We start from the raw sequence: 27,998 nt of genomic DNA, 5'->3' as shown, positions 1-27,998 counted from the left end.
CCTGGATAACCAATGATGGCGTCACAAACGCATCCATCACGACCAATATGACGTGAAATACCGCTTTCGCTAAATTTTGAGGGCTACCGATATCGGTTCACAAAACGCTTTATGTTGCAGTTATGTAGGCGATTGTCTTACGTACTGGTGTGGTTGTGTGTCTGTGTACTTAAACAAGCTAATAGCTGCTCCGTAATGACGAAAGTTTTGGGTAGTGGGGAATGATTGATCTGAATAAATCTCAAGTGGGGAATGAAGACAAAAAGGTTGGGAACCATCACTGGTCAAGGATATATTTTCGTTATAGTGGGGTGCATGATTGAATTGCACTCCACACTATATTATTGATTCAACATAATTTATTGGATTTCTTTACAGAATATAGGTTGTTTTGATCTAGGCTGTAAGATATGTGAAGCCCCTATATCAGGACTGGCTCAAACTAATACTATACATTCTAACTCTATGAACGCCTTCTGACTCAGCATTCTCAAGGCAATCATCACGCCGAAAGACAATTTATTAGCAATCCTCACGCAAGTATTTAGGAATCGTCGCTTCTTCGTCGTTGGGCGAATACTTGTTTAACGAAAATATCGGCCTGGTGTGCTTTGTCCATTACTCAATGATGATTACTCGCGGCAGACAACTGTCCGTTGCGACGTTGATATTTGTCGCCAGCATGTTCGCACTAAGTTACTTCAAGGACATTCCAAACGTTTTCAGTCGTTTATCAAGCGAAAAGGACCGCCAAAAGGTTTTAATCATTTTGACCCAAACCCGATGCGGTAGCAGTTTTACAGGCGAAGTGTTTGCCGCAACCAACAACAGTACATACTTGTACGAACCGTTATATCCATTCGGATTTGACTGCACTCCCGGTATTTCTAAGAATAGAAAACTAAGACTGTTAAAACAACTTCTCAGTTGTAACTTCACGAATCTTGATGAAGAATACAAGTACGGATTCAGCGTATCTGGTTGGAAAGACGGGGCGTCGTGCAGGAAAGACGGGTTTTGCTTCACAGGCGCAAGTGTCGGACTACAAGATAGTTACCGGAAGTCATGTAAGCGATTGAAACCGAATGGGAACTGCGGATATCCAATGCGCGATGAAATTCTGGGGAACGTTTGCCAAAATTCGAGTCCGATCATCATCAAAACTACTCGGGTCTGCTCTGTGGAAGACTTGGAGGATATATATCGGCATCTGAAGCGGATGGAAAAGAATACTTACGTTCTTCATCTGGTTAGAGATCTCAGGTAGGACTGCATTTAAAAGAAAAGGTGTTTTAAAACACTTTGCTGAAAAAATGTTTTAAACGGTGTTTTTAAACAAATGCCTTTTTGTAAAACACATAATCGTTTCTTTTTTCAAAACATTGTATAAATGTATAATTAAGGCACAGTTGTATAAATACTGTCGAAAAAAGATGTGGTGTGAGCTTACGGACGATTTGTACCCAATAAAGCCAACGTATACGTTGTAGCGTGGCTGCAACCCTCGAAATCGTCGTCGGTTCATCAGTTTTAGCAAGAAGATATAGCTTTTGGTACTGAAAGAGTGTTCTGATAATGATGACCGCCGGCAGTAAAAATGCTGCATAACGATGTACTCCCGGAAAAAGATATTAATGGTCTGTATTTGACAGTGGTCGAAAGCCCTTTTCGTCGAAAGAGCCGTATTTACCCTATATTTTCAATTGTCGATGTCAATCCACTGTGACGTCAATCATGTCACAATTAAAGATTCGTGACGTTATGTCTAAAAAAACAAACATACAAAAAAACAATAAAAAGATGTTTCAAACTAGGGCCTTGTTTCAAACACGTTGGTTTCAAACTGATTTTTGCTTTGAATGCAACCCTAATCTCAGGTCATATGTTGAAATTGTAATCGACGAACTTAAACCTACCTAATATGGCTGTCTACATATATTTTATGCTTGTTCATATTAATGTTCGACACGTCCTAGTAACAGAACAGCATTCGATATTAAATGCATAGAAGCACCGGTATATTTCTTGTTGAATTTTCAGGTCGATTGCGTCCTCTCGTATGAAGCTTGAAGGCAAGTCAAAGATAAAAAAAGTCTTAGGAGAAATCAGAAATCAATACTGTCCCCGGCAAAATGCGAATATCGAATATCTGGACAGCGTTGACCAAGGTCAGAATAAAAACGTTATTCTGGGTACATAGGCGCCGACTTTTAATTTTTTGCGAGGTGGCGAAGTCTTGTGACGTCATAATTGTTCCATATCGATGACGTCATCGTCGCACTAAAACGCACTTTACTACTGTACAATGTACATGCCGCTGGCGTTAAACCATTCGCGTGACGTTTTAATATCGGCCCTGCACTCATTAATATCAAACCGTGCAGTCGAGTTATTAAATGGAATCTTAAGACGGTACGATCATTGGAGAGAGTAACCACGCTACCAATCCGTCCGACGGAATGCATCGAACAAAAATCATATTTTACGTCACTGAGAATCTGGAGTTGCACAAATGTTATTTACGCGCTACGCGCCGTGTGAGTAACGAAATGCACTAGCCTGGTTAAGTGACACCACAACTCTCGAATATTTCAAGCAGACATAATGATTAGGGATGGTGTGAACGCGAGGTTCACGTTCGCGTTCTGTGTGTGAACCTCGGAAATCTAGCGGTTCACGTTCAAAAACGAACCTTGGTAGGTTCTGCACTGTGAACCTTTTTCATATGTTACAATTTTCACTTGATTATGACATCTTTGGTAGAAATTGATTGCATTTCAACTGCGGTCCACTCTATGCGTGGCGCTGGCAGCATAACAAAAAATGGACACTAAACGAGCATACCCCTGGATAATCACAAAAATTTTACGTGCTTTGTTACAAAAGTTTGCTCGAAATATCCAGCTTTCCATTTGTGAATATTTAGTGGCTCTCTGCTGTGAGCTCCACCCGTAATGACACAACATCAAGGGCGAAATAGCCTACACTACATGTAGTCAGCGAATGATGCTTATTAAACCAATCAATGGAATTGATATCGTTGTCTGATGTAAAAAATGTGTATGGTGTCAATCTTGACTTCAAATGTTTATTGTATCATAAGAACAGAATCCCCGCGATTGGGGTGTTGTTATGCTACTGCTGTATAACTTGTTAATGGGGTAATATCGGTAGTAAGTATATAGAAACCCGTTTTACACTCTGCTCAATATCAACGTCGCAATACTCAGACGCCAAATGCATTGTCCGGTCTGGCCTAGACCGTTAAGCTTATATTCCCTTGCAACTCCTCGTCGAAATTGTTGGCAAAGCGGCGAAAGAGATTGATTTTACGGGATTATTTTATCATTTGATTGCCCCAGTCGATATATTTGGCGACGTTTAAAACGGTAATATGTACTTCAGCATTGTGGCATTATGTGGCCCGAGTTGACGCGAGGTATCGTGTAGAATAATATAGGCTATCACTTCACTGAAATGTTGGGTTGGAATTAGCAATGTGACGTCACGTGACGTCATGAGGTTCACGTTCGCGTTCACACAGAACCTTTCAAAAAGGTTCGCGTTCACACGAACCTGAACCTTTCAGAGGTTCACACCATCCCTAATAATGATGATTACAAATGCGAAATCGCGCAGCCAATCAGTAATTGTGTCTTGCGGTTTCTTGCTTCGCGTTGACCAACTCGCATCGCGGCAATTGTTTGCAGATTAAAACAGCGATTTGGGCGGCATTGGTGCATTCCCCGAGATACGTTCGCGAAGCATTTCGGGAGTACATCGGTCAATTCGTAAATTCAATTTGCATGTCGACTGCCGCCAACACATACTAATTGAATTACGTGTTGACGACCGCTCAAATTCCCTTCTACGGCCGCAGGTTGGCCAACCCTGGGCTTGCATTAATTCCACTTCCGGGCGCATGCCGCAATCTTATCAATAGAAATCCACTGTCTACCTAATGCCTAATAGTTTAATATTCGATATCGTTGTTCTCGATACGAGTACATCCAGCAATCAAGTTTATCGGAATGTAGAAGGTTTCCTGTTCAAACGAATCGAATATAATGAGAATTTGTGCGACCCAGAATCTTGAGATGTATCAATATTTGACAATGGCATGGCATGACCTACTGCACGTTAATAATGAAAGGGACACTGAAAAATGACCTTGCGCGACAATTTCGGAGTACGAATGCATCGAGTAGATAATAAGGAATATGGATGGTTGCAAATGAGAAAGCGTGTATTCTAATCAGTATCGCCACGAATGGGTTTTGAGTCTGACACCATATTGCGTAGCTTTCGTCCCGACAATTGTTTTCCCAATCGGTGTTTCAGCTGTATTGCAGCATTTCCCAATAAATGTCACTGGCAGAGCCTTGTTAGAGAAACGAATCTGCGCATAAATGAATTCCAATTTGCAGGCACACACCAACACGCCCTTCAATTTATCGCTCCGATTACCGAGACTATCACGAAGCTAGCTAGCTCACGAAGGGTATTGTAAACGAATATGGGCGCACATAATTTAGAATTCAGAAAAGCAGAACGTCTATTTGGGCGCCTGGTCGGGAGAGAGATGTAGGATGGTGCTTATCAGCACACGCTAGGCGCGTATCCAGTCGAAAAATCAGTGGGATTTGGATTTCTTTTTCAAATTTACCAATATAGCATCAATTCAATTCCGGTTAAGTACAAGTGTAAATGGCGATCATATAATATCTTCGTATTGACGGTTTTGGGCGTATGATAAGCTTGCCAAAAGAGTCCGAGAGGGCTGTCAATTAGCGAGCCCCTGATCCCTGGCGAACAATTAAATACGCCCGCGTATTACGCAGTCGTGGCGACAGTTTTTGCAAATCAAAATGTCCGAACTTGATGGCACCTATTTCAAACCTACGTCGTCTTTCAAAACTCAGCCATGATACACATGTTCTGATCGTTACGTTGAAGTATGAGCGGGAATCAATTACGCACGTTAAAGTCTGTTTGCAGCGATTCGATGTTATTCAGTTTCGCGATATTGCTTTTTAATCAATGACATAAAACAATAACTAATTAGCGTAAATTCGACCGCAATCCAGCGAGAGATAGAGCCAAAGCATGCTAGGCCCGAGACGCGATAGTTGGCCAGCAATGACATCTTTCGCACCAGGCCTATTGCAGAGGCTATTGTGCAGGCCAGCGATGATATCGTGTACACCAGGACGAAGCCGCCAATGCAGATGCGATTGCACAGGCAAGTGATGATATAGTATGAGCTGGGCCTATTGCAGATGCGATTGTTCAAGTTCATGTTCAAGCCTGCGGAACCAGGCTTGTTCGAGACGCGATAAATCAGACTAGCGACGATTGCCACGCGCATGGGAATGAATGACCTTATTTCGCGACCATCTAAGCGGGAGATCATCATAGACTCTTCTCGCTAATTGACAACACGTTTCTCGCAAATCGGCCGCGCGGAGCATTGATAACACAATTATTGTATTGTAACTGAATATTAGAGTTAGAATGATCATTTCAAAATGACGGGGTTTCGCGTTTCAAATAGGGAAGTTCGACCCCCGAAACCCCCGTGGCTATACGCGCCTACGCACACGCGCGTATCAAAGTCGAAGACGTCCTTAACGAGGTCGCATCGATTCGCCGGATTACTTAATTACTGGTCACAATTTGTACGAGGTGGCCGCCACCTCGTAAATGTGGTCACGAGGTGGCTGCGCCACCTCGTAAGTCGGCGCCTATGTCTGGGTATACAGCAGAGCCCGACCGATTATAGGTTTGTCAATAATATCGGATCGATATCACACTTTTAACGAAATATCGGCATAGGTCATTAGTGGTAAACAAATATCGGCGATTTTCGTAACGTCACAGCGTGGCAGTATAGAGAATTATATTCTGCGAATGCTATACTGGAAATATGATAATATATTTTTTAACTTGCAGTCGTCCAGACATAGCTTTTCTAATTTATTTCGTCCCCTACCAAATATAGCAATGGCTGTAAAGATGTTCAAATAAATGATCTGAAGATTTGAAAATCTGCCTTGAGCTAGATGTCTTATCTTTTGGATATCGGATTAACTATCGTGGCCCGTGGGTATCGGTCGAAGTGCCAGTTATCGAATTTAACGGTATCAGCTCAACGATGGGATATCGAACGGGCTAGAGCACTTGGTTCTCAACCGGGCGCCCATGATGGATTTTCAGCTGATCCGCGAAGCCCCAACTTTGCAAAATGACTGAGAACCCAATTTGTAACTTTTATAAATTAGGGAAATCACGAGGCAGTTTCGGTTCAAAACTGCTAAAGATTCAGGACGCACCACAACAGAATGACCGTATGAGATGCATTATCCTACTGTCCAGACTCATTCAATTGAGAAATTGTCAATAGCATACTGATACAAACATATTGCTGTTCAAAGATGTTTTGTGAAGGTTTGTTGAAAATAGTTTTTCCCTAATATATCTCAAAAAAGGGACTGAAATCTTGTTTCTCAATTTTGGAGCCATATATGTTGCGATAATACGGAAAGGTGTCGTCGGATGCGTCACGCGTTACTATTACATTCACCGCTACCTATCTTTGAGGAAATAGATTTACGGCTCTCGTTCATATCAAACCGAAGGCGGGGATTTTCAAAACACGACCACATATTTCTTGAATTGCAGATGCAGAATTTGCGTAGTAATGAAAAAAAGTCCACCAAATTTCTACATACAGTTATGATGTTAGTTTCAAGAAAGGTCATTTTGTTGCTGTTTATTATTGGCCTACAGTTGATATTTGCACAAGACGGATGCCGCTGCCTGATAATTGAGCTGAATTTGAACTAAAACTTAAGGCAGTCCGCGTGATCCGTGATGGGCCAAAAGGGGTCCGCGAAGACAAAAAGGTTGAGAACCACTGGGCTAAAGTATACTGTAATTGAGTATATTGAGATATGGGTGACTAATCTTTGATTTATCAGATTCGGAGTTATTCTTGTATCTCTATCGGAGGCTGCTTGGTTACTGAGGACGCACTCAAGTCGTTACCAGACGTCATGTGTCATTTTATACCACCAACTAAACTTCTCGCGGCAAACAAACCCTAATTTGATTGGCAATCAGGACGGTTAGGGTGCTGCTAGACAAGCCAGCATTATGTCACCCTGAAAAGCGGGAAAAATTTTTTGAAGCTTAATTAAAATCTCTCAACAACTTGAGAGCCAATTCGTAAATTCAAATGTCGTGTTGACGGCCGTAGAAAAACGCTAATTAAATTAAGGCGGCTGCAAAATTATTATACTACGGCCGTTAGGGTTGTTCAGAATTGATCGACTTTCAAAATGTCGTGGTTTTCAGTCCGATTCCCATGCCTTATACCATAAAAACATATTCTAGGTACTTTTTTTCGTAATTCATCCCTTGCATCCGTGTGCACATTGAGCTTGAAAAATATCGGCTAAAAATAGGGGATTCCCCTAAAATTTGAGTGTCGCTATTCGGACTAGGCTAGTAAAACGTCATATATAAGCTGGCTTTATGTAGCTATTGCGGTTGGAGTGCTACATAACCTCACTATAGAAAGTATTGTCAGTTCAGGACACCATTTTCATGTCCTACACTGCCTTAGAACTCCTTAAAACTGCCTAAGACTGATAGTCATTTTGTTGGATCACCTATCCTACACTCCTCAACCCTACCCGAGATTGCTCATCAATTGCCGGGATCACCACGTGCAAGAATACAACTGTAAATGTATCATTCACTCACAGCCACATTATAAACATCACATTGTTCAAAGGAAACGAAACAAAAAGGCAAAGAAACAGATCAACTTGGCAAATACTACTTAAATCAGGTCCGGATGAAATGGTTGCTTTAGAGAAATCGGCATATCTGTTCCCGTTATCTTCCACGGCTTGTACGAGGGTCGCTCGCTGTTCTTTGTCATCTGTTTTGAAAGCATCAAAGTCGGTATTCAATTTCACCAAACGCTCTGCTGCGCCGTTAACTATTTGAACGCTACTCACAAATTCTTGAGCAGTCACGAAATGCGAATCAGTATGCCATTCCGAAACTGGAAGACTAAACCAATCAGGTTCGACATGTATAGCATTGGATAGAAACCATGATTCCGGTTCAATTAAAGCAACCATACTCATTGACTCAGAGACAGAGTCAGAGATTAGACTCAGAAGTATAGCCTACCTCTGCGAAATTGTTCAAGGATTGGCATTTGCAGCAATTTAGCAGCACATTGTCAGGAATCTTTGGTTTAGCCGAGAACATTGTTGATACCACCGTTTCCTCGGCGAGATGCCAATGATGTTCTCGCATCTTTTTATATGCCACATCAGCAACTGTGAAATCGCACAATGAAAAGTCTGTCATGCCATGAAGGAATTTGAGATCAATATACTGTGCGTCACATGCATTACCAGTTTTCAACCAAGCTGGGACATAAAGCAGGGCAACTTTCTAATGAACTCTTCAGAATAGCCCATTTGCTCTCTCCATATGAACATTTTTGACAGTACAGCCCTTGACTCATCCATCCAGTGCTATTAGTAGCACCAGGCTTGCGAAAACGATTATCAATATATTGGGCAGCTACAATCGCCAAGGTGCCTGTTGCACATTCTCTGTAGTCATTTATTATCAAGACTTCTTTCTGCTTTCCATTATATGGCTTCATCAGTGGAATTATTTCTTGCTTAGCTTCATCAGCTTTGATCGCCAACCAGCTGCATTCATCAAACGGAAGTGTTTTAGAGCTTCTTAATTGATCAATATCTTTCCACTTCTTGGAAGGTATTAAAATCTGTGTTTTCAGGGCCTGTGGTCGCAGATCCAAACACACTTCACTTCCAGACCTCCCCGGATGACTAGTTCATAAATATGATGGCGACAAGCAGAAGTAGAAAGTAGAAAACTTTCCTGTTTATCAATTCTTCAAGTAACAGAACCGCACCTTTATTTTTTCCATTGTTTGAGGGTGTTGTGTCAAACACAAGAGCTCTGACATTTTTTGTTAAATTATAAAGTTACAGCAGTTCAAATGACAGACAGATCACAGATCAGCCTGTGCTTTTCCTATAGCACTCTCCAGAGTTCGATTGCCAAGAAGTTTGCCTTTCTCAAATGCGTTGCAATACGCAGACTATGCCAGCACTGCCAAGGCCTCAAATTTCCCTCCGAAACGACTTCTCGTGAGCTTTGCATCCCAGTGCAATGCAATGTGCCAAGTTGATCTGTTTCTTTGCCTTTTTGTTTCGTTTCCTTTGAACAATGTGATGTTTATAATGTGACTGTGAGTGAATGATACATTTACAATTGTATTTTTGCACGTGGTGATCCCGGCAATTGATGAATAATCTCGGGTAGGGTTGAGGAGTGTAGGATAGGTGATCCAACAAAATGACCATCAGTCTTAGGCAGTTTTAAGGAGTTCTAAGGCAGTGTGGGACATGAAAATGGTGTCCTGAACTGACAATACTTTCTATAGTGAGGTTATGTAGCACTCCAACCGCAATAGCTACATCAAACCAGCTTATATATGACGTTTTACTAGCCTAGTCCGAATAGCGACACTCAAATTTTAGGGGAATCCCCTATTTTTAGCCGATATTCTTCAAGCTCAATGTGCACACGGATGCAAGGGATGAATTACGAAAAAAAGTACCTAGAATATGTTTTTATGGTATAAGGCATGGGAATGGGACTGAAAACCGCGACATTTTGAAAGTCGATCAATTCTGAACAACCCTAACGGCCGTATGTTGGCCACCCCTGACAAAGCACGCGAAATCACATACAGTCCTATACTATTACCACATTTTATCACGGTATATTTCACTGACAGGCAATACAGTACAATCGTCTATCGTCGCTGAAGGAAGATACATGAGAATACGGTATGAGGATTTCGCAATCAATACGATCGCAAGCGCTAACAAAGTTTTCCAGTGGGTTTGAAAATATATTTTTAAAAATTTTTATAGGAATAAAACCGTTTTCTAGGTGCATGCAATATGGAATCAGAAATTCGACAACAGTAGCCCAAGTAATCGAGTTCCTCAATAATTCGAGTCATGTATACGAATGGTATCCGGTCACTGTGCGGATGCATTCGGATTCTGAAAAACGACACCCCTAAATCCTATGAAACGGTATTAAGACGATATGCTCTTATTTATGGAGTTGAATATTTATATTTCGAGTAGAAATCCTCAATTTCTGATCATCATTCGCTTGTTGAAATAACGGAATTTCAGGAACTATAATAGGAATGAATAGCAGTGTTGGTCGTGTAGTTTTGTTGTCGGCTACATGCTGTCGATCCACTTGAGAAGTCATAGTCGACATAAGTGTCTTCCAAAGAGGGATGAAAGTAAATGCAGGTTTGCGATTATAACGCACGTTATTACCTTTTTAGATTTATAAACTTACCATTGCCGTCCGAGGTGACTCGCAATATTAGGAACCATCTTCATCCAAACATTACACTTTTGAAGGAACGTGTCAAAAAAGGTGGCGAAGGAAGCAAACAGGTATTACCTATTTCCACTACCTACATAGGTTTCAACCTATGCATCGATGTGTTTTCCAAAAAATCAATGTTTTTAAATGTTACTGGCTAGGAGATAAAGTTAGTAATTTACGTGATACGCTTCAGATGGCATTCCCCCCTCCAACTTACAGCTATAAGAGTAAATAATTTTAGATTTAATTAAAAAATTATATTTTTTCATTTTGTTTCAAATTTTGCTGGTTAAGTTGTTACGTGGTTTACGAAAGTGATTCATACCAGATTCGACTCAATTCAAACCCATTGAAGCGGAGATATTATAGTTGAAAATTTGGGATTTGACAAAAATAGTATTTGCAGTTGGAAATTCTATCATATAATAATGTCGCTTCTACGGGTCAGAATTGAGTGAAGTTAGTAATGCATCGTTTTCTGTAGATAACGTAAATTCTTCATTTGAAAACTCTGAACTTCTCACCTTTATTACTGTTATAGCTGTGCAGCATTTTTGAGGTAACATGACAATTTTATCAACTAGCCAGTGAAATTTGTAAAAAAATTGAGACACCCCTGCTGCATAGTGTTTACACACTCACGAAATAATACACTCACAACAACAGTTGTTATTGTTGCGTGTATAGTTGAACTGATTACTCGTATAAAATTCTCATTCACGACACGAGGGCGAGGCTACAATCACGTAACCGTGTAGTCCGATTTGGTCATTGCGAAATAACATTTACGCTCGTTTGAAGTCGCTCATATGTGTACGTGATATTGTTCTATTTATACAGAGTGGTCAGTAATAAGTACTTTTGCTTTTTTGAAGTAATTAAGTAACTTTGCCTACTTGAATTACTTACTCAAGTGATTGCGACAAAACTACTTGCTTAGGCGTTGGATTGAGTAAAGCAGAAAGTAGTTATGCAGTGAGTTTACATAGGGTTACCATAAGACCTCTTCTAAGAGGATTTGTTCTCTTTTCAATAAATTGAAACTGTCCGCGGAGGACGCCTAGATGTACCCTTGTTTTGGGTATTGGTCCTTTTTTAAGACGAATTATTAAAATGCGATACAAAACACTATTCCGACGCAGCGAACCCCGAGTTGCCATGACAATCAACGAAAAGCGCAGTGCGACAGGTTTCGGGAGTAGAGATAAGGAAAATTTCCTGTATTTTAGTTCACATCAAAAACGTAAGGTAATAAAGCGGGTAATTCGGGAGTCGAGTCTAACCTTTTTTAGTCAACACACTACTAAATTTTCAAAATCACCATTTTTTCCGGTACTGGGTTTTCGCAGAATTTTTGAAAATTTCTTCGGATCTCAAAATATGCTAACTCTAGTTTACATAATTTTTATTAATGTAACTTTCATAAAAACTGGTCAAAACGGACCCTGGATCATGGTAACTGATTCTATTTTATTCATTTTACTCATATTCTGTTCTTGGCAAAGATGCATTTTACGATTTCAAAAGTATCGACCTCCGTTTTGCAATTATTAACTTCATTTGATACTTGAAGTAGTTTTAACGCGCCTTCAAAATCTCCACTTCTACTTGTAAATGAGTTTTTACTTGAGTACCTATGCTGTCTCCTCTGACTAACTCTGATTGCATGTCCTAGCAAATCTTTTATACCAAGGCTGCAAAGGTGCTTCAGAGTTTCAACAATCCGTTTGGATCGGTTCGCGACCCATCCAAGATCGTCGAGCAATGGAGAGGACTCCTTCCGTTTGAAGCTGTGAAGAGTATTCAGGCGGAATGCGGAGACGTGCTGAAAAAGTTGGGCTATAAACTGTTTGAAAGCGAAGAAGGAATGAAGGATCTTTCAATGCGCTCATACTAGACTAGATTGTAGATTTGAGTTTTGGTCAACGTTCACTTCAAGCAAGTTTTATTAGATGTTTTTTCGAAACTTGAAACAGTCAAAACCCCATTGCGGTCAATACGATATCCTAAGAAACAATCTTCTGTTTCAATAAGTGCAGGGGTTCCCAAACTTTGGGCCATTATCATTTCTAAGTCTAATTTACTATAATAAACGAAATTGAATGTCTTTACTGAGGAAAAAGCAGTGCAGTGTTTTGATATTCACTATGACGTACGACTGGCCCTTTCCATCACCAAATCATCAGTTGAGACATCTTAAAAGCAAAAAAGCTCAATCATCAGATTATACTGAAAATATAATATGTAATTAATTAACTATCATATTTATTGTGTTTTATATGTATCATTTTATTAAATTAAACATTACCGGTTTTGAAACAACAGTTTTATAAGGCTTGGTAAATTTCTCAAAGGCTTTAGGGACGACATTGATTTTTCAAAATTTTCAAAAGGGGCCACGGTGTAAAAAATGTTGGGGACCGCTGGATTAGTGACTGCAATGAAAGCGAGTGTATTCCGATATCACCCGCCATCACTAAGGCAAAGTACCTTTACACGAATGGCGAGGTGGGGTAAATTTGACCCCGTCAGAACTGCGCATTTCCATGCTCAATTTGTTATAGAGTTCTCTTATCACATTTTTATAGTGTTATGCGGACGAACGTTCATTTCTTCGAACCCCTCACCGACCATTACCACCCTATATCCCTAAGGCGAGGTAGTGTTACACGAATGGGGAGGTGGCATCAAAATTGTCTCAATTGCTTATTCTTTTGCTGGATATGCATTACCATCAAGCCCCGCTGGATCCAAATAACATAAAATTAGCGTTGAACCCATAAATAGCCATAGTTAGGATGAGTAAAATATGCAGAAAATACAAGTTTTCTATTCAATATCAAAATAAAATTCTCATGGCAACAAGGACCCCGCATTAGTGATTGTTGGTTAAATCAGGGGTTGCAAAGCTCTTGAAATACTTGTCTCGTTGATAGGGCTGGGCAAAATCGAGTACCTGAGTGATTCGATTCTGAATCACGTAATATGCTTCGAGTCGAGTAATCGAGTATTACTCATGACGTCAAAACAAAATGCAATACGGCCAAATTCAAATATGTACTGCCACCACAAAGAATACAATGCCTGCTATCCATCTCATAAATGATACTTTAGTATTTTTCGACAATACCGATTTCATTCCACTTGGAAACAATGTTGTGGGATAATCATGAATTCTGAAATATGCCAAGTCCAGTAACCGTCGTAGCTTTCTACTATATGTTTGTTATGCTACGATACCGCCAATCAAGGTTTCAAGGCTTGAACAGTCGAAGATAGTATCGAAAATGAACTTTCAGTGGCGATAAGCGTATAATTTCAGTACTCGAAAAAATCGTCTTTTACTACTCGACTCGAATCATTAAAATAAATACTCGATTCAGATTCGAGTACTCGAATCATTGTGCCCAGCCCTACTCGTTGATACTTTGCAATCATTTTGGTAATTGGTGGCCATGCTGTAGAGAAAAACTACATCAATGACCGAAAAAGCAAAACCTTTAAAATGCGGTAAGCATTCATTTGGACGGGTGCACTTACTTGCTGCAATCATGTCATTGATGTTTAGAGTTGTTCTGTACAACTCAACTCTGATGTCGTGTATTACCATACTGACAATGAGTTGTATCACCATATGGACCTCCCAAACTGCTGTTAAGTTCGGCAACCGCAGCTTTAAACAATTTCCTGCACTAAGCAGCTTGACTCCTACATACACGTGTGTTAATGTTTCTTCATAACATCCTTTGTGTACCTCTTATGCTCAGTAAAGCCCGATAGATTGGAATAATGCATGTAGTCAGTGTCGGTATTCACGTGTTCGCCTTTTGCTTTGCTGTTTCACACGGGATGATGGTGCCTTCCAAGGCAGATCGACCAATAGAAATGATTAAAATATTGTTCAAATTGCGTGCTCTAAGCTATCGATCTGTTGCTGTTGCTGTTGTTGTTGCTGTATTCAAGGTAGCTGTGTTCACGGTGGTCAAGGCAACAGTTTTAACTCGGGTCGTTAGAGAATATTTAGCTCAACGAAATGCGATATGCAATTTGACAGTGTGATTATCTCATTGCAGCGACGTCACTATGCGATGTGTTGAGATTCTGTTGTTACATATTGCCTCCTTAAATAGGATTACCTTATGTCCTCCTTAAGAAGGATTTGTCCTCCGTTTTCCGGAAATTCAAAATGTCCTCCGAGGACGCCTAAATGTCCTCCTTTTTGGCAATGCGTCCCCCTATGCAGCTGTTACGGTTAGGTTAACGGGCAGTGTCAACTGAAAACCGACATAATCGACGCGTAATAGGTATTGCGGACGTTCGAGTGGGTCATTCGGGAGTCTAATCAGACTGATCACTTTTTTTGGTCAACACAACAAAATTTCCAGTAAATATTTCGAAATATGTCAGCTGTTTTTAATTTCGGTGAAATAACTGATAAGATTTGATAAAAGTGTCTTCCTTTTCCGATGGCAACCCTACCTTAAGGCTAGTGTTGACCAACCTTTTCGGCCAAAGGGCTATATGAGATTTACAAACAATTGCGCGGGTCATTTGAATGTTGATGATCTTTTTTTAGTCGTTCGATAGGAGAGAACTGGATTAGGCAACAACAAGACTTGTCTTTATACCCATCATAATCGAAATTATCTCTAGAAAACTCTGTGTGCAACTGTGCATCCATGACCTAGCCGCGCCAAGCGCGTAAATTTTTCGAAGTTGTTGAATCAATTCATTCAATAATATTGTTACTGGCATATATTGCGGGTTGCCTCTGTATACCGCTGGGTTCATTTGCCAAGGAAAGAATTATTCGGCGCCTGGACATACCAATATCGAAGATTTTGGCGAGCATGCCTCTATCGTGCGTCAATGATCAATGTTCGCAAAGCCTTTGGAGAAAGGATTGAATTCCAAATCTCATGTCAGCATACATTATTAGACACGGTTGATTTTCGCGATCCCATCAACATGATTGTCACGAATATCTGGCTCGCGAATTATTATGAGCACAACCACGCACATCCAGAAATGATAGTTTGGCTAACATCAACTCCGCGAAGTGCACCAAGATCAGCGGCGATATCAACGTGTCGCAAAGTCATATTGTAAAGAATCTTTGTTCCGATGTACGCGGGGATGGGCAATTATTTTTCCCGGTTGGCCAAATGTGAAGCAGAAAATACGTCAAAAGTTAAAATTATGCTCTGTGGCATACGGTTTCATTTCTAAATTCAAACCAGTGAATTACATTGTTAACACATGTTGCTATAAGTGGGTGCGTTCATATTACGCTGTGTCCTTAGCCCGGTGTGACTTGGTAAAATAGCCTTACTCAAATTATTTAATTAAATACGGAGACGTGCTCTGTAGCCTACTCGCCATAAACTAAAAGGCCGGTTCACGGCTAACTTCAGTAACGAAATATCTCGTGCTTCATGTCTTGAAATGTCGGCCTTTAGCCGTTTCTTTAATTGCTTGACATAACATCGTTTGTAGATGAGGATGGCCGCTAATCATGAGCACTGGCCACTGATTGCATTGTTTCCGAATAGGATTTGGAAGCGAATGACATAACCGTTTAATAAGGCCTCAAATTGACAATTCAGTAGGGCTGGTGTTAACGTAAGGTTCACGTTCGCGTTCTGTGTGTGAACCTCAGAAATTTAGGGGTTTAGGTTCACAAAAGAACCTTGGTGGGTTCTGCACTGTGAACCTTGGTGGTCTACGAAAGCGATGCATACCAAATTCGGCTCAATTCCAACCTATTGGAGTAGAAAATTGTGGTATTTATCGGGGGAAATTCTATCATTTATCAATGCTAGCCCCATAACGTTGCTTCTACGAGTTGGTACTGAGCAAAGTTTGCAGCAAACAATACGTTCATATTGCAAATTATTCCCCTCGAAGCTTTACGACTGCCCCCTTCAGGAGTGACCGCCAGTTAATGTGGTTAACTAATTTCGAAATATAGAAATAATTTTGTAGCTGTGACGTAATAATGACAAGTACACAGAGTCACGAATGGCAGTATAGATAACTAAGGTAAACCGTAGATACGACACTCGCGATCGTCACGCTCCAATTATGCTCCACGGTACTGTTGTTGTTTTGCCGGGAGCTTATGTACGAAGAGCTGGATTACGGCATTTGGACAGGAATATATCTATTCATGAGATAGGTTTAGCCAGGTGCTGCTCCCTTTGGTTATCAACCAAGGTTGTATGGTTGATAATTCACAATCTCTGCCCGGGAAACGTACAGGTAAATACAATTTTTAAGCCATAATAAATCGCTATACCACACAAGTAGAAATTCAGAGATTGGAAGTAGTTAATCATTACGGGTTGGATTAGAAAAAGCATTTTGGTTGGCTTGATCTAAATCCCTTCTAATATTGGAGATATCTTGATATGCATGAAGTTATGCTGCAGTGATAAGAACTATTGTTACTTGACAGCTGCAGTCAGCACCGTAACTGCCGCACCCCAAACCCCCCAATTGGGGGGGGCCCGAGCTCGAAGGGGGCCCAAAATTATTTCGTGAATTAGCATAAATCATAGAGTATTTTTTGAAAATTTATGCAACTTTTTCAAAATTTTTTCGCGCTGGGCGCGAATTCGAGTAGATATTTATCTTTATTATCGGGCCATTACCGCGCCACGACCCACCAAGACATACAATCAAGTTTTAGGCCATATAACATGCGTCTCCAAGAAGTGTGCCAGAACGATCGGCAGCGAGAAAACCTTGGCCGAAAAGGTGTATGCCCGTATGCTGACCGAAGACTTCGTTATATATACAAAATACATATAGGTTTAATTATTGTCCATAGGCGCCTAAATGACTGGCGCCGAATGTTCCTGTCTTTGCAATCTGAACCTCACAAGACAAATACCATCCCACTGGGAAAAATTTTACGCCAGTGAAGAAATACCAATTTGAAATCGTGTGCGTCTCTTAGTTTAGAAACCTGTTTGGGCGATTCTATATTTTTTGATATAGCGGACTGGAAGTCACGAAATAACATCATGTAACGAAGTCATATCAACGGGTCCGCCCGCCGGAAGATGTTTAATTATTATTTACGGGCCCTCCCATTTTCAAGACACTTCACTCAGCTCTACCTGTAGCTCTAATTACTTGAGTAGAGAGGACAATAAATTGATAGCATAATATATATGCAATCGCCGATCTGATTGACCGATTTTATCATAAATTATCGAAAATTTTCGCGTTTCGCGCTGCCTCACAATACAGTACAGATGATTTCGTGACAAACGCGAACAACGTGATGGGGGGGGGGTCGTTTTACACCCTATGGGGGCCGAAGACCCACGTTTTGGGGGCCTGACGAGGTACTGTTTCGTTCCTGCCAACGGGTATACGCCCGAAGATGTTTAATTATTATTGAGTCGTCCTACCTTTTGAAACACACCTCACTCAGCTCTACCGGGAAATCTGATTACGTGAGCAGAGAGGAGATAAAAATTGATAACAGTATATATGCAATTCCCGATCATACTGACGGATTCAATAATGAATTCTAAAAATTTTCCGCGCTTCGCGCGCTTAGGTGGCAAAAGCTGATTCACTGAGCAAACTCCCAATGAATATTATGAATCGCTGTAAACAGCAGTGTATCGCCAGAGGGGGGTCTGGGGGGCGAAGCCCCCCATAAGTTAGGCCTATAACCCTATGGGGGGCCCAAGACCAAAGTTTTGGGGGGGGCCTGACGAAGTGCTGTTACGGCCCTGGCTGCAGTTAACCGTGTAATAAATTTAGAAACCATAATATATTGCGATTTATGTGTGGCAATCTACAGCTTCATTTTGCTTAGAATTCAGTGGATAATGATTGAGTGTTTTTCGAAGAATAACTATTTCATATAAGGCTCACGGTTGTTACCAGAGTTTTGCCTATTGAGTTCGCTGATATCTGGTCAATATAGCTGTTGAGGTTTGTGCAGAATACAATGCAGCGATGTCGAATGTAGTCTCACAATAACTGACTAATCGGTAAGGTCGATGCAGAATCAAAGCAAAGGGCAGTAAACAATCCGTAGAATATTCAAGACATTGTTTGAAATGTTTTATGGTATATCAGTTGATATCGGACTTTCTGCGACATCACGTCCATTTGCGAAGTGGAAGCATGCAGTAAAATCATGAGTTTTCTAATCAATCCAGTAACTGTATGTAAACTATTTAACGATGGCACCAACACTCTGTGCAATGCCGGGCTGCAATTGGTCACGTTCCAGCAAGATAAAGCGTGCATTATTCATAATCCGCTGACCCCAATTTGCAAAGACTGCTGAAGAGAGATCTCACCGGAAAAAGTTGACAAATTTCATCTTGTCTCTCAGAGACCACACTCGGGGAGATATTATAAAAGAAATGTTACATTAAGAAACGTAAGTCGATACTTCCCGATCAGCAAGCGTTGCGTGTAAATGTGACCTAATGTGCCATGGTTATTGGTGATCTAGTCGACGATATTAGAGTTATAGTATTTAATGTTGCAGTACTGCCATTTGCGACCATCACTTCGCTAAAGATGATGTAGTTTGGACTACTGGCGGTAAAAGACCCAAGCTCCGTCTTGGTGCTCTACCAACAAAAAATATTTCAAAACAATCATCCTCTAGCTTCCAACCCCACAGGAAGTCTCCTACACCTAAGAAAGAACTTCCTCCAAAAAAGGTTTACGCCTCTTTGGCAGCCGTGAAAACGGCTGCTAAATACTTGAAAGAAGTTTACAAAGGTGAAAAGTTTTGTTTTGCCGCTGTACCTACTCGCCTTTTTTGTAATAACGCCTATATGAATTGCTAGATTGCTGGCTCATAACTGAGGAGGATGATAATTTGGTCATACAGAAAAGAACCGGATTGTTTGAAAGCATAGTAGACCTGAATTGAGGTTTGTTGTATTAGTAGGCTGCTTAGTCTAAGATGTCGGTGAAATTATGAGTTTTTATATTTTGAACAAAAGTGTTGTAATAGACGAGACTGTCACGATACAGTCAATATCATGTTATGGCTGGCAAGTAGAACCAGAAAAAGTACAGCTCCCCCAGCTATCATTCTGCACTCCAACTTCATTTCTAGGTGAGTAGTAATGGTTCGAGTTCATCATGGTGATTGCAAACCTTGAAAGTTATTTTGTTCAGATCAACTTAACAGGATTGCTTTATGCAAGGGGCTTGCAGACAGCATGACAGGCTGTGCGCATCATACAATAGTACGATGGAATGGGACAGAGTAGTGGCCAAGGATGTATTTAGGTCATCTGGTTGTTATGTACTAGGCAAGTAGTATAATTTGGTTCAGATGATTTGTATGTATCTAGGCCAGGGCCGGCCAACCCATGGCCCGCGGGCCACATGTGGCCCGCGAGAAGGTTTTGAGTGGCCCGCGAGGTAATTTCCGAAATATCTAATATCATCAAAAATGGATTACACAGACACAACCAAAAATTTGATTAGTCTGGCCACAATACTTGAGATGTGATGACTAAAATATCAATTCCGGCGCATTGACAGATCCATCAGCCATTCAGATACTGGCACATCTTCGTACACTACAATAAAGCAGAATAATTTGCGATAGATTTATCAAAGGTAAAAATTTTCTTCAAGCTTAGCGCAATATGTTGTCACTCGATTTCTTGTTTGTAATATTGTTGCCCTTTTGTGAAGAGAGAGAGAGATATGATATTCTTTTTCGCCTGCACCATCGAGATGCTTTGACGACGGAGTTACGATACGGCCCCATGAGGTCATCTAGTCTGCGTCCCCGTTTTTTTTCTCCTCCATGCTATCCGTGATTGCTGAGCGCCTAGCAGGATAGCTGCGGATACCGATTTTCGAGTCTTTGGTATGACCCGGCCGGGGATCGACCCCACGACCTACCGCTCGAGAAGCCGGACGCATAACCATTACACTATCTCGCTTTTGTGAAAATGGGAGAACACCTAATATATCACAGTGAGTCTAACTATATTCGCGATTACGAGACGAAGTGTCGTTCAACATATGCGACCTTGCGTTTGCGCTCGCAGTAAGACCGTCCACCGTGAAACCTATGCACGAAATGATTGCCGCATGTTGGTCACAGCTTTCGATATCGATATGTCCATGCGCCGAATAGCCCAGTCCTCTCGCAAACTTAGCCCAGCGATATACAGCGGGCCCGCAATATAGTCAAGTGACAATATTATTGACCTATGAACTTCAAAAAAATTTCGCGCTTCACGCGGATAGTGGCCCGCGCAAAAGTTCGTCAATCGAATGTGGCCCTTTGGCCGAAAAGGTTGGCCAGCCCTGATCTAGGCAGTAGGCTATCCATGAGGTAATTTCAATGCAAGAATAACTTTTCAGGGAACAGTTTTGACACAGATGGGATCTGCATCGCTTGTAGTAATTTTATGCTAATGGGCAGTTTCAGTACTCACGAAGAAATAAAAATTGATGAGATTGAATGTGATCAACAGGTGGTGTCATTGCTTCCAGATCAGCTTTGTTTGCAAATTATTAATTATTTCAGGAGTCAGTCAGTCGACGCAAATGGCAGAAAATTTTTGCTAATGCTCAGTCGAGCAACATGTCATGTCACAGAAATGCTCGACGATACCCTACTGAAGTGATTCAATGGGCTGTTGAGCTGTTTTCCAGGTCCCCAGCTGCATAAAAATTCGTTCAAGAAAGTGGTTTCTTGGTATTGCCAAGGTCAAGGACACTCCAACGTTTTCGGTAACGCTTATTCATGCTACTTGATGATGTGTTCAAAAGTAGATTTATCCACAGTAATAAGATCAAGCCTACTCCCGGAATTAATATGATTGCCATCAAAGAAATTGAGGCGATCATGGAAGAGCATAAGTCTCTTCCGGCTTATATCACGCTTGATGAAATGAAAAGTTGGCACCAATTTTTTTATGATGACATTAGGCACAGCAAGTAAAACTTCCTTTGTCTTTGACAGTTCGTGAAAATGTAGTTGTGAGAGATGGCAGGCTGATTGGGTTTGTTGACTCGCCTTTCAATAATAAAGCTGAGATAGCAACACACATTTTGGGTAAAAAATGCATGTTCCATACAGTTGCAGCTTGTCTTCATGATTTCTTTTTACAGTTTTCTACGTCCGATCCATTCGACAGGAAATTTCTCTACCATTGGCATGGTATCCAACTCCCTCGCTTCCACCTGGTGACCTGGCAGTATACTTCTGGGAGCTGCTATATGAATGCGAAGCCAGAGGGTTAAATATCCATGCTGTTGTAGCAGACGGTCTGTCCATCAATCGCAGCTTTTTCAAGCTGATCTCTGGGGAGAAAAAGATACCTCTTGATACAGCCTTTACAGCACCAAATATGTATGCACCAGATAGGCTAATATACTTGTGCTCAAATCCTCCACATATCTTCTCAAGGTAAGTATACGTTGAAGTTGCTGAAAAACTTACAAGTTATGCGGGACTGTGAATTGCAGACTTCTAGGAATTTTCTGCTTTCGTCCAGAAGTGCGGGGTCCAGGTATATGAATATTGATGGCAAGGGCAATGACATATTATGGAGTCATGTTCTGGAACTCTATATCACCGAGTCAACCAGCCTCGTCCTGTATCAATCTGGACTAACAAAGGCACACGTGAAATTGAATCCTCGGTCAAGGGTATGTGACCACTCGGCATTTCGTTCATTTATTTTCTGAATAATCTATGTGCGTAGATGAATGTGAGGCTGGCAATGAGTGTCCTGAGTGAGAGGGTAGCTATCTGTCTTAAGCAGATGGACCATCACGGAACTGCGGGTTTCGTTTTGATGATGTACCGGTATGACTATTGTACGAATGAATGGCATTTTCTACCCAGTCAAATTAATCTTTTTTATGACAGGTGGTTTCACATTGTGACTTGCAAAGTGAACTGTCCAATTTACAGCATGGATGATAAAAGAATAAGTTTCTTTCGCGAGTTTGCAGACAAACTGGCAAATTGGAAAGTAGCTAAATGGGATATACCTGCTATTAGTCATCCCAGTCCTATTTCTTCGTTCGATTACAGAAGGACTCCGAAGCTCGAAAAGAGCCCAAAAGGATTATGGCGCTGCCAACAATGGAAGGCCTCATCTTCACCTCACGAAGTTTGGTTGGCGTCTGCGAACAGTTATTGCGACAGATGCCTCGCGTGGCTCTTGGGACATTCACGCAAGATGTTTTCGAAGCATTCTTCGAGAATTTGGTTGGTAGTAAACTATGCAATGCTGTGTTTACGAAATATATTTTTTAGAGACAACGGGGCAGACGCTGCCAAAATCCCGATATCGGCCAGGCTGCTTATGGAATCAATCACCTCTCGCAAAGCAAGGCCATAAAACGATCTGCATGCTTCAGCCCAAAAGCCTTGAAGCGAGCAAAGAAAAATTGAGTCAAATTTGATGTACAGGGGTTTTCAATCAACTTAACAATTCTATCTCTTAGCCAATATTTTTCCCATTCCTTACCGAGACGAGTCAATTTTACTTTTTTTAGTTTTGACTTGGGTCTGCTCGAGTCATTTTTAATTTCCTATTGAGACGAGTCCGAGTCAATTGTACTTTTGACTAGGGTCATTTTCGATTCCTTACCGAGACGAGTCAATTTTACTTTCTTAAGTTTTGACTTGAGTCTGATCGAGACGAGTCGGAGTCAATTTTACCATTTTAGTTTTGACTTGAGTCTGATCGAGCCATTTTCGATTCCTTACCGAGACGAGTCCATTTTACTTTTGACTTGAGTCATTTTCGATTCCTTACCGAGACAAGTCCGAGTCAATTTTACTTTTTTCGGTTTTGACTTGAGTTCGATCGAGTCATTTTCGAATCCTTTTCCGGAATGAGTCCAAGTCACAGTCTACACGCTTCAGTATCATTATGTATATCGTAGGCCTCACCGTTTCTAGGCCTATAGGTATTATAATACCCAATTATTGGTCCTGGTGTAAGAGACTTGAATAAATGCTAATATATAGTATGACGGATGACTAGGTCTTTAGCCGTGCGATTTTGGTCATTCTCACATCTGTTCAATTTCATGTTTTGTGACCTGTTCATTCCTCGTGTTGAAGAAAGCAATTATATTCGACTCGACTCTGATGTTTGTCTCTGTCTGATATGAGAAGCCTGAAGTGAATTTGAGCACCTTATCACGTGTTATAGGAGGCATTGAGACAAAGAGTATTTATTTTTATGCAATCGAAACATTTGAATTACAGTAAAGTAACAGCATCATCAGTGATACAGAAAAGAAATGCATATGTGAATCACTGAATTGACAGCATCATTGCCGATACAGGAGAGAAATGCATATGTGTATCAGTAGACCGATAGCATCTTCGAGGATACAGAAAATATGCAAAAAAGCATGCACAATATGTGGTAGTAGATAGCTATCACAGTTAACGATACAGATTTTGATTTCAACTAGAATGATCTCACATGCATCAAACAGTATACTCTCTCTATCTATGTGTCCTGGTTGTAAAAAGTTTTAAAAAATCGAATAATAATAGCAAATCGCAAATTGGAAGCAATGTTAGGGCTAAATGGGGCAACAGTGATAGCATGACGACAAGAGGTAATCAAGTAAATGTTGAAGTAAATCTATCACACGGGAGTACACTATGAAGCAAAACCTCCAAAATTTTGTTTACGGTAGTAAGGAGACAGTCTGGCGCGTAGCGACACAGATGGACGGTAAATCCAGGTAAATGACGGTGAGGTGAAAAATCATTCATTATGCTAACCACTTGGCCTGCACAAATTGACTTGTTGTTGAGAAAAATGAACAGCCGCTATTTTGATAGCTGACTTCGGAGGGAAATTGCTCCAATAGTAACTCCACTGTGCACTGTGCAGGCGTTCAAAGAGTTTCTTTGCAAAGCTGTGCGAAAAAACACGTATCATCAACGACGTTACGTATGTCACAAGTTGTCGTATATCTGACTCGGATGCATCCTCCATGCACATGTCATAAATCCTATGAATGAAAGATTCATAGTGTTGCCCACTGAAAATTATGATTTTAGCATTTTCAAAATTGATCAACGACGGGTGTCGGTTAGCTTCTTTACAGAATGCTAGATACACGTGTTCCACAAAAAAACATGTACTCCTCGGTAGGATACATCAACGATCCGGCCTTCCTTTCCATAAATAAAATGAATGAACCACGTGGTTGGTCATTGCAAAGCAGCTTCACAATTTTCAAGCGGAAGCGTTCACGTCCAGGAGGCCCTCGTGCCTTGTTCAAAGTATATCCAGCAATATATTCAAGACTTTCGCTTTCAAACTGCCGAATTTCACCCCCAATAGTTTTATCCTCTTTGACTGGGCCTAACATTATCATATGTTTCATTGTGTCAAGCAAGAACTTTGATGTCTCTCTCGGAGATAACTGCTCATTGAAATACTCTCGTGCATGAACTGCTTCAGTAGGGAAGTGGCGTATCACCGTTGCCGATTCCGGCTTTGACACAAACTCACTCCAAAATCCATCAAATTTCTGCCTGCCATATTCAGACAACGTGATTTTATCACTGATTTGTTGAATGAAGTCATGAGGTAAAATACTATTTATTATAATAGCCGCTTTAGCTGTAGGCTTCTCAACTTGACCAGGTGCGTCTTTGTCGTTACTTTTTTCGATGTCGTTGTACAACAGGTCATGAATTACGTCGTCAGTCAACAGTGACTCCCAATCAAATACATCTCCCTCCATCCCTATCACAAGTTATGTACGATTCTAAATTTATTACACAGTTAATCACCTGTCAAGTAACAATAATTCTCATCACTGTAGCATAATTTCGTGCACACCAACATATATCCAATATTAGGAGGGATTTATAGATCAGGCCAACCAAAATGTTTTTTCTAATCCAACCCGTAATGAGTAACTACTCCCAATCTATGAATTTCTACTACTTGTGTGGTAGCCATTTATTATGGCTTAAAAAATTGTATTTAGTTGTACGTTTCGACTGAAATGCGGTTTCTTATTCTGATTGATATGATACCAACTCGTCATTAGTAGCATAATTACTTTCAATACGACACCTCGGAGCTTCTATCGCGAGAAGCAAGAAACCCGCTTCGGGCAGCCGTATTCAATGGCTTCGAAATGGTATTGTATTGGTCGTTTTATTATCGCAGATTGTGTAGCATGGATCCAACAACCTTAGTTAGTTACCATACGGAGCAGCTACTCGCTAAACATACCCCATGGATAGATATTACCATCCTAATGTTGAAATCTGCCTCCTGCTGCATAAGCGCAAAGCAAAACAACAACAGTGCCGTAAAGTATAATTAGAGCGTGAAATCACGTGACGCTCGCGAGTGTCGCATCCACGGTTTACCATCTATAATGGCAGTAAACAACGCATGGTTACGGTACAACGCTCACAAAATTAGCTGTAAAACAGGCGGATGACAAAACAACACTAATGGAAAATTCCTAGCGTGTAGAGATGTTCCTTCTGGCGACAGAAGATCGGCTTTTACAGCTTTATGATAATTGATTCAAGGATCTTTAAATGGAAAAGAGAACGACCACCAGCAACTATGGAAAACTGATTGTTATTGTAATGTTTTGCACACTCTGGGTATTTCAAGGGGTGCTGTCCGATGACAGAATTACATGCTGTTGTATTGCGTATTATCGAACTGATTTATCCCACAAAATGATCATATACGGCACGAGGGCGATGCTTACAACCACACAATCTTGTAGTCTGATTTGGAAGTTGCTTCTATACGGTGGTCAGTAACCAAGTGCTTTTATTTTTTAATTTTGGGGTGCTCAAGCCGGTTTTGCATACTTTCATTACTTACTAAAGTGATTGTGGCAAAAATATACTTGCTTACGCGTTGGATTTAGTAAAGTGGAATGTAGGCCTATTTATACGAGGAGTTTTTATACCGTTTATGAATAAAAATTTGATAAAAACTGGGTGAAATAAACCCCGAATCACGGTAACTGAATCCATTTTAGTCATTCTACTCATCTTTCAATCTTCGCAAAGATGCATTTTGCGATTTCATAAGTAGTCACATCCGTTTAATTGGGAAACTCTTCGTTTTGAAAGTATCAATTCTAGATACTTATCATGCATTCATTTGATAATTCCACTTGAAGTAGTTTTAATGCGCTTTCTAAATCTCCAGTTCTACTTGAGTACCTATGCTGTCTTCTCTGACCAAGCCGGAGCGCATGTCCTATTAGCAAATACTTCATACCAAGGCTGCGAAGGTGCTTCAGAGTTTCAACAATCTGTTTGGATCGGTTCGCGGCCCATCGAAGATCGTCTGGTAATGGAGAGGACTCCTCCCGTTTGAAGCTGTGAAGAGTATCCAGGCGGAATGCAAGGACGTGCTGAAGAAGTTGCGCTATGGACTGCTTGAAAGCAAGAAGGAATGAAGGATCTTTTAGCGCACTCAAACTAGTCTAAATGGTAGATTTGAGTAGGCTATTTATCGACGAAGAACGTGCACTTTAAGCAAGATGACTTTTTTTGAAATTTAAAACAGTCGAATGACCATTGTGGACCGTTATTGTATGCTTAGAAGCAATATTCTATTTCGATTGGGCATGGGTTTCCAGCCCATAATTTTTATTTACTATGACAAACAACTAGCCGAATGCAGGACGATCAAAACACGCATAACGTGTCCGTGTCTGGCAGGTTTTTCATTCAAAATCAAAATAAAGTGCTCATTGCAACGAGGTCTTAGCGTCCATCCGCTAATGAGTGATACCGACTGATAGTGTATAATACAGCGTAGAATTAGCCTACATCACTGACAAGAACAATGCTTTTTTCCCACCGTAGTGATGACAGGTTAAATTAGCGGTTACAAAACTCTTTTAAGTATTGGCTTTTACGTTGGAAATATTTTGATATTTCGCGACCATGCTGTATGCAAAAACCACACCAATGACCGAAAACGCAAAACTACAAAATACAGTAAGCATTCATTTGGACGCGTGCACTTACTTTGCTGCAATCATGTCATCAATGTTTGGAGTTGTTTTGAACAACTCAACACTCGTGTCGCGTATTCGCCAACTTACAACGAGCAGATTCTACATATTGACCTCTCAAACTGCTCCAAAGCTCGGTAAACGCTGCAGCAATATCCTACATACACGTATATTAATATTTCTTCATAACGCCCTTTGTTTACCTCTAATGCTCACTAGCGTCCGCTAAATCGGAATAATGCATTTTAGTCAGTGTCGGTTAACGGCAAGTTGATGAGTAGCAAATGTATCGAGCGTTTCCACTTTTCCTTTAATATAATATCGTAAAAATATAAAGCTATACTATTTAGAAATTATCGGTATCTGCTACATGGCTACCGGTATATACATGTTGTAATATTCAAAATACAATGTATTTACGTTTTGGCCTTTAGTTATGCTGTTTCACTTGTGCTAAGAGTGCCTGCCAAAAAGATCGACCGATAGATAAGATTATAATA

The 27,998-nt window shown here is 40.7% G+C and overlaps 2 protein-coding genes across 7 annotated transcripts in view; both read left to right on the top strand.

Moving 5' to 3' along the window:
- Positions 1 to 27,998, top strand: part of LOC145438096 (uncharacterized) — a 367,020-nt gene that overhangs the window by 36,856 nt on the left and 302,166 nt on the right. The window lies entirely within an intron of this gene.
- LOC145438060 (carbohydrate sulfotransferase 1-like) lies at positions 142 to 26,844 on the top strand. 6 transcript variants are annotated; one of them, XR_013914792.1, is made up of 7 exons: positions 353 to 1,263; positions 2,041 to 2,168; positions 9,860 to 9,911; positions 10,018 to 10,038; positions 10,092 to 10,166; positions 10,433 to 10,547; positions 12,173 to 12,186. XR_013914792.1 is itself a non-coding variant. In XM_080315441.1 (6 exons), exons 1-6 carry the CDS (start codon positions 253 to 255, stop codon positions 12,374 to 12,376), a joined length of 900 nt encoding a protein of 299 aa, XP_080171567.1. In that variant the 5' UTR covers positions 142 to 252; the 3' UTR covers positions 12,377 to 13,222. The 6 variants fall into 6 exon arrangements, 5 of the variants coding, with proteins under 5 accessions (XP_080171567.1, XP_080171566.1, XP_080171565.1 ...); XM_080315441.1 differs by lacking the exons at positions 10,018 to 10,038; positions 10,092 to 10,166 and adding an exon at positions 142 to 266 and having other exon boundaries at positions 928 to 1,263; positions 9,860 to 9,962; positions 12,173 to 13,222; XM_080315440.1 differs by lacking the exon at positions 12,173 to 12,186 and having other exon boundaries at positions 9,860 to 9,962.

The sequence above is a fragment of the Botryllus schlosseri genome, chromosome 4 (genome assembly GCF_051294905.1).
Source record: "Botryllus schlosseri isolate E-star chromosome 4, Bs_hap1, whole genome shotgun sequence".
NCBI lineage: Eukaryota > Metazoa > Chordata > Ascidiacea > Stolidobranchia > Styelidae > Botryllus > Botryllus schlosseri.
This window is presented reverse-complemented; position numbering and strand designations above follow the sequence as displayed.

Coding starts and splice junctions, on each gene's coding strand:
- LOC145438060 (XM_080315437.1), top strand. CDS start 626: ATGATGATTACTCGCGGCAGACAACTGTCCGTTGCGACGTTGATATTT. Junction 1,264..2,040: donor CATCTGGTTAGAGATCTCAG/GTAGGACTGCAT, acceptor TTGAATTTTCAG/GTCGATTGCGTCCTCTCGTA. Junction 2,169..9,859: donor TCTGGACAGCGTTGACCAAG/GTCAGAATAAAA, acceptor TTTCACTGACAG/GCAATACAGTACAATCGTCT.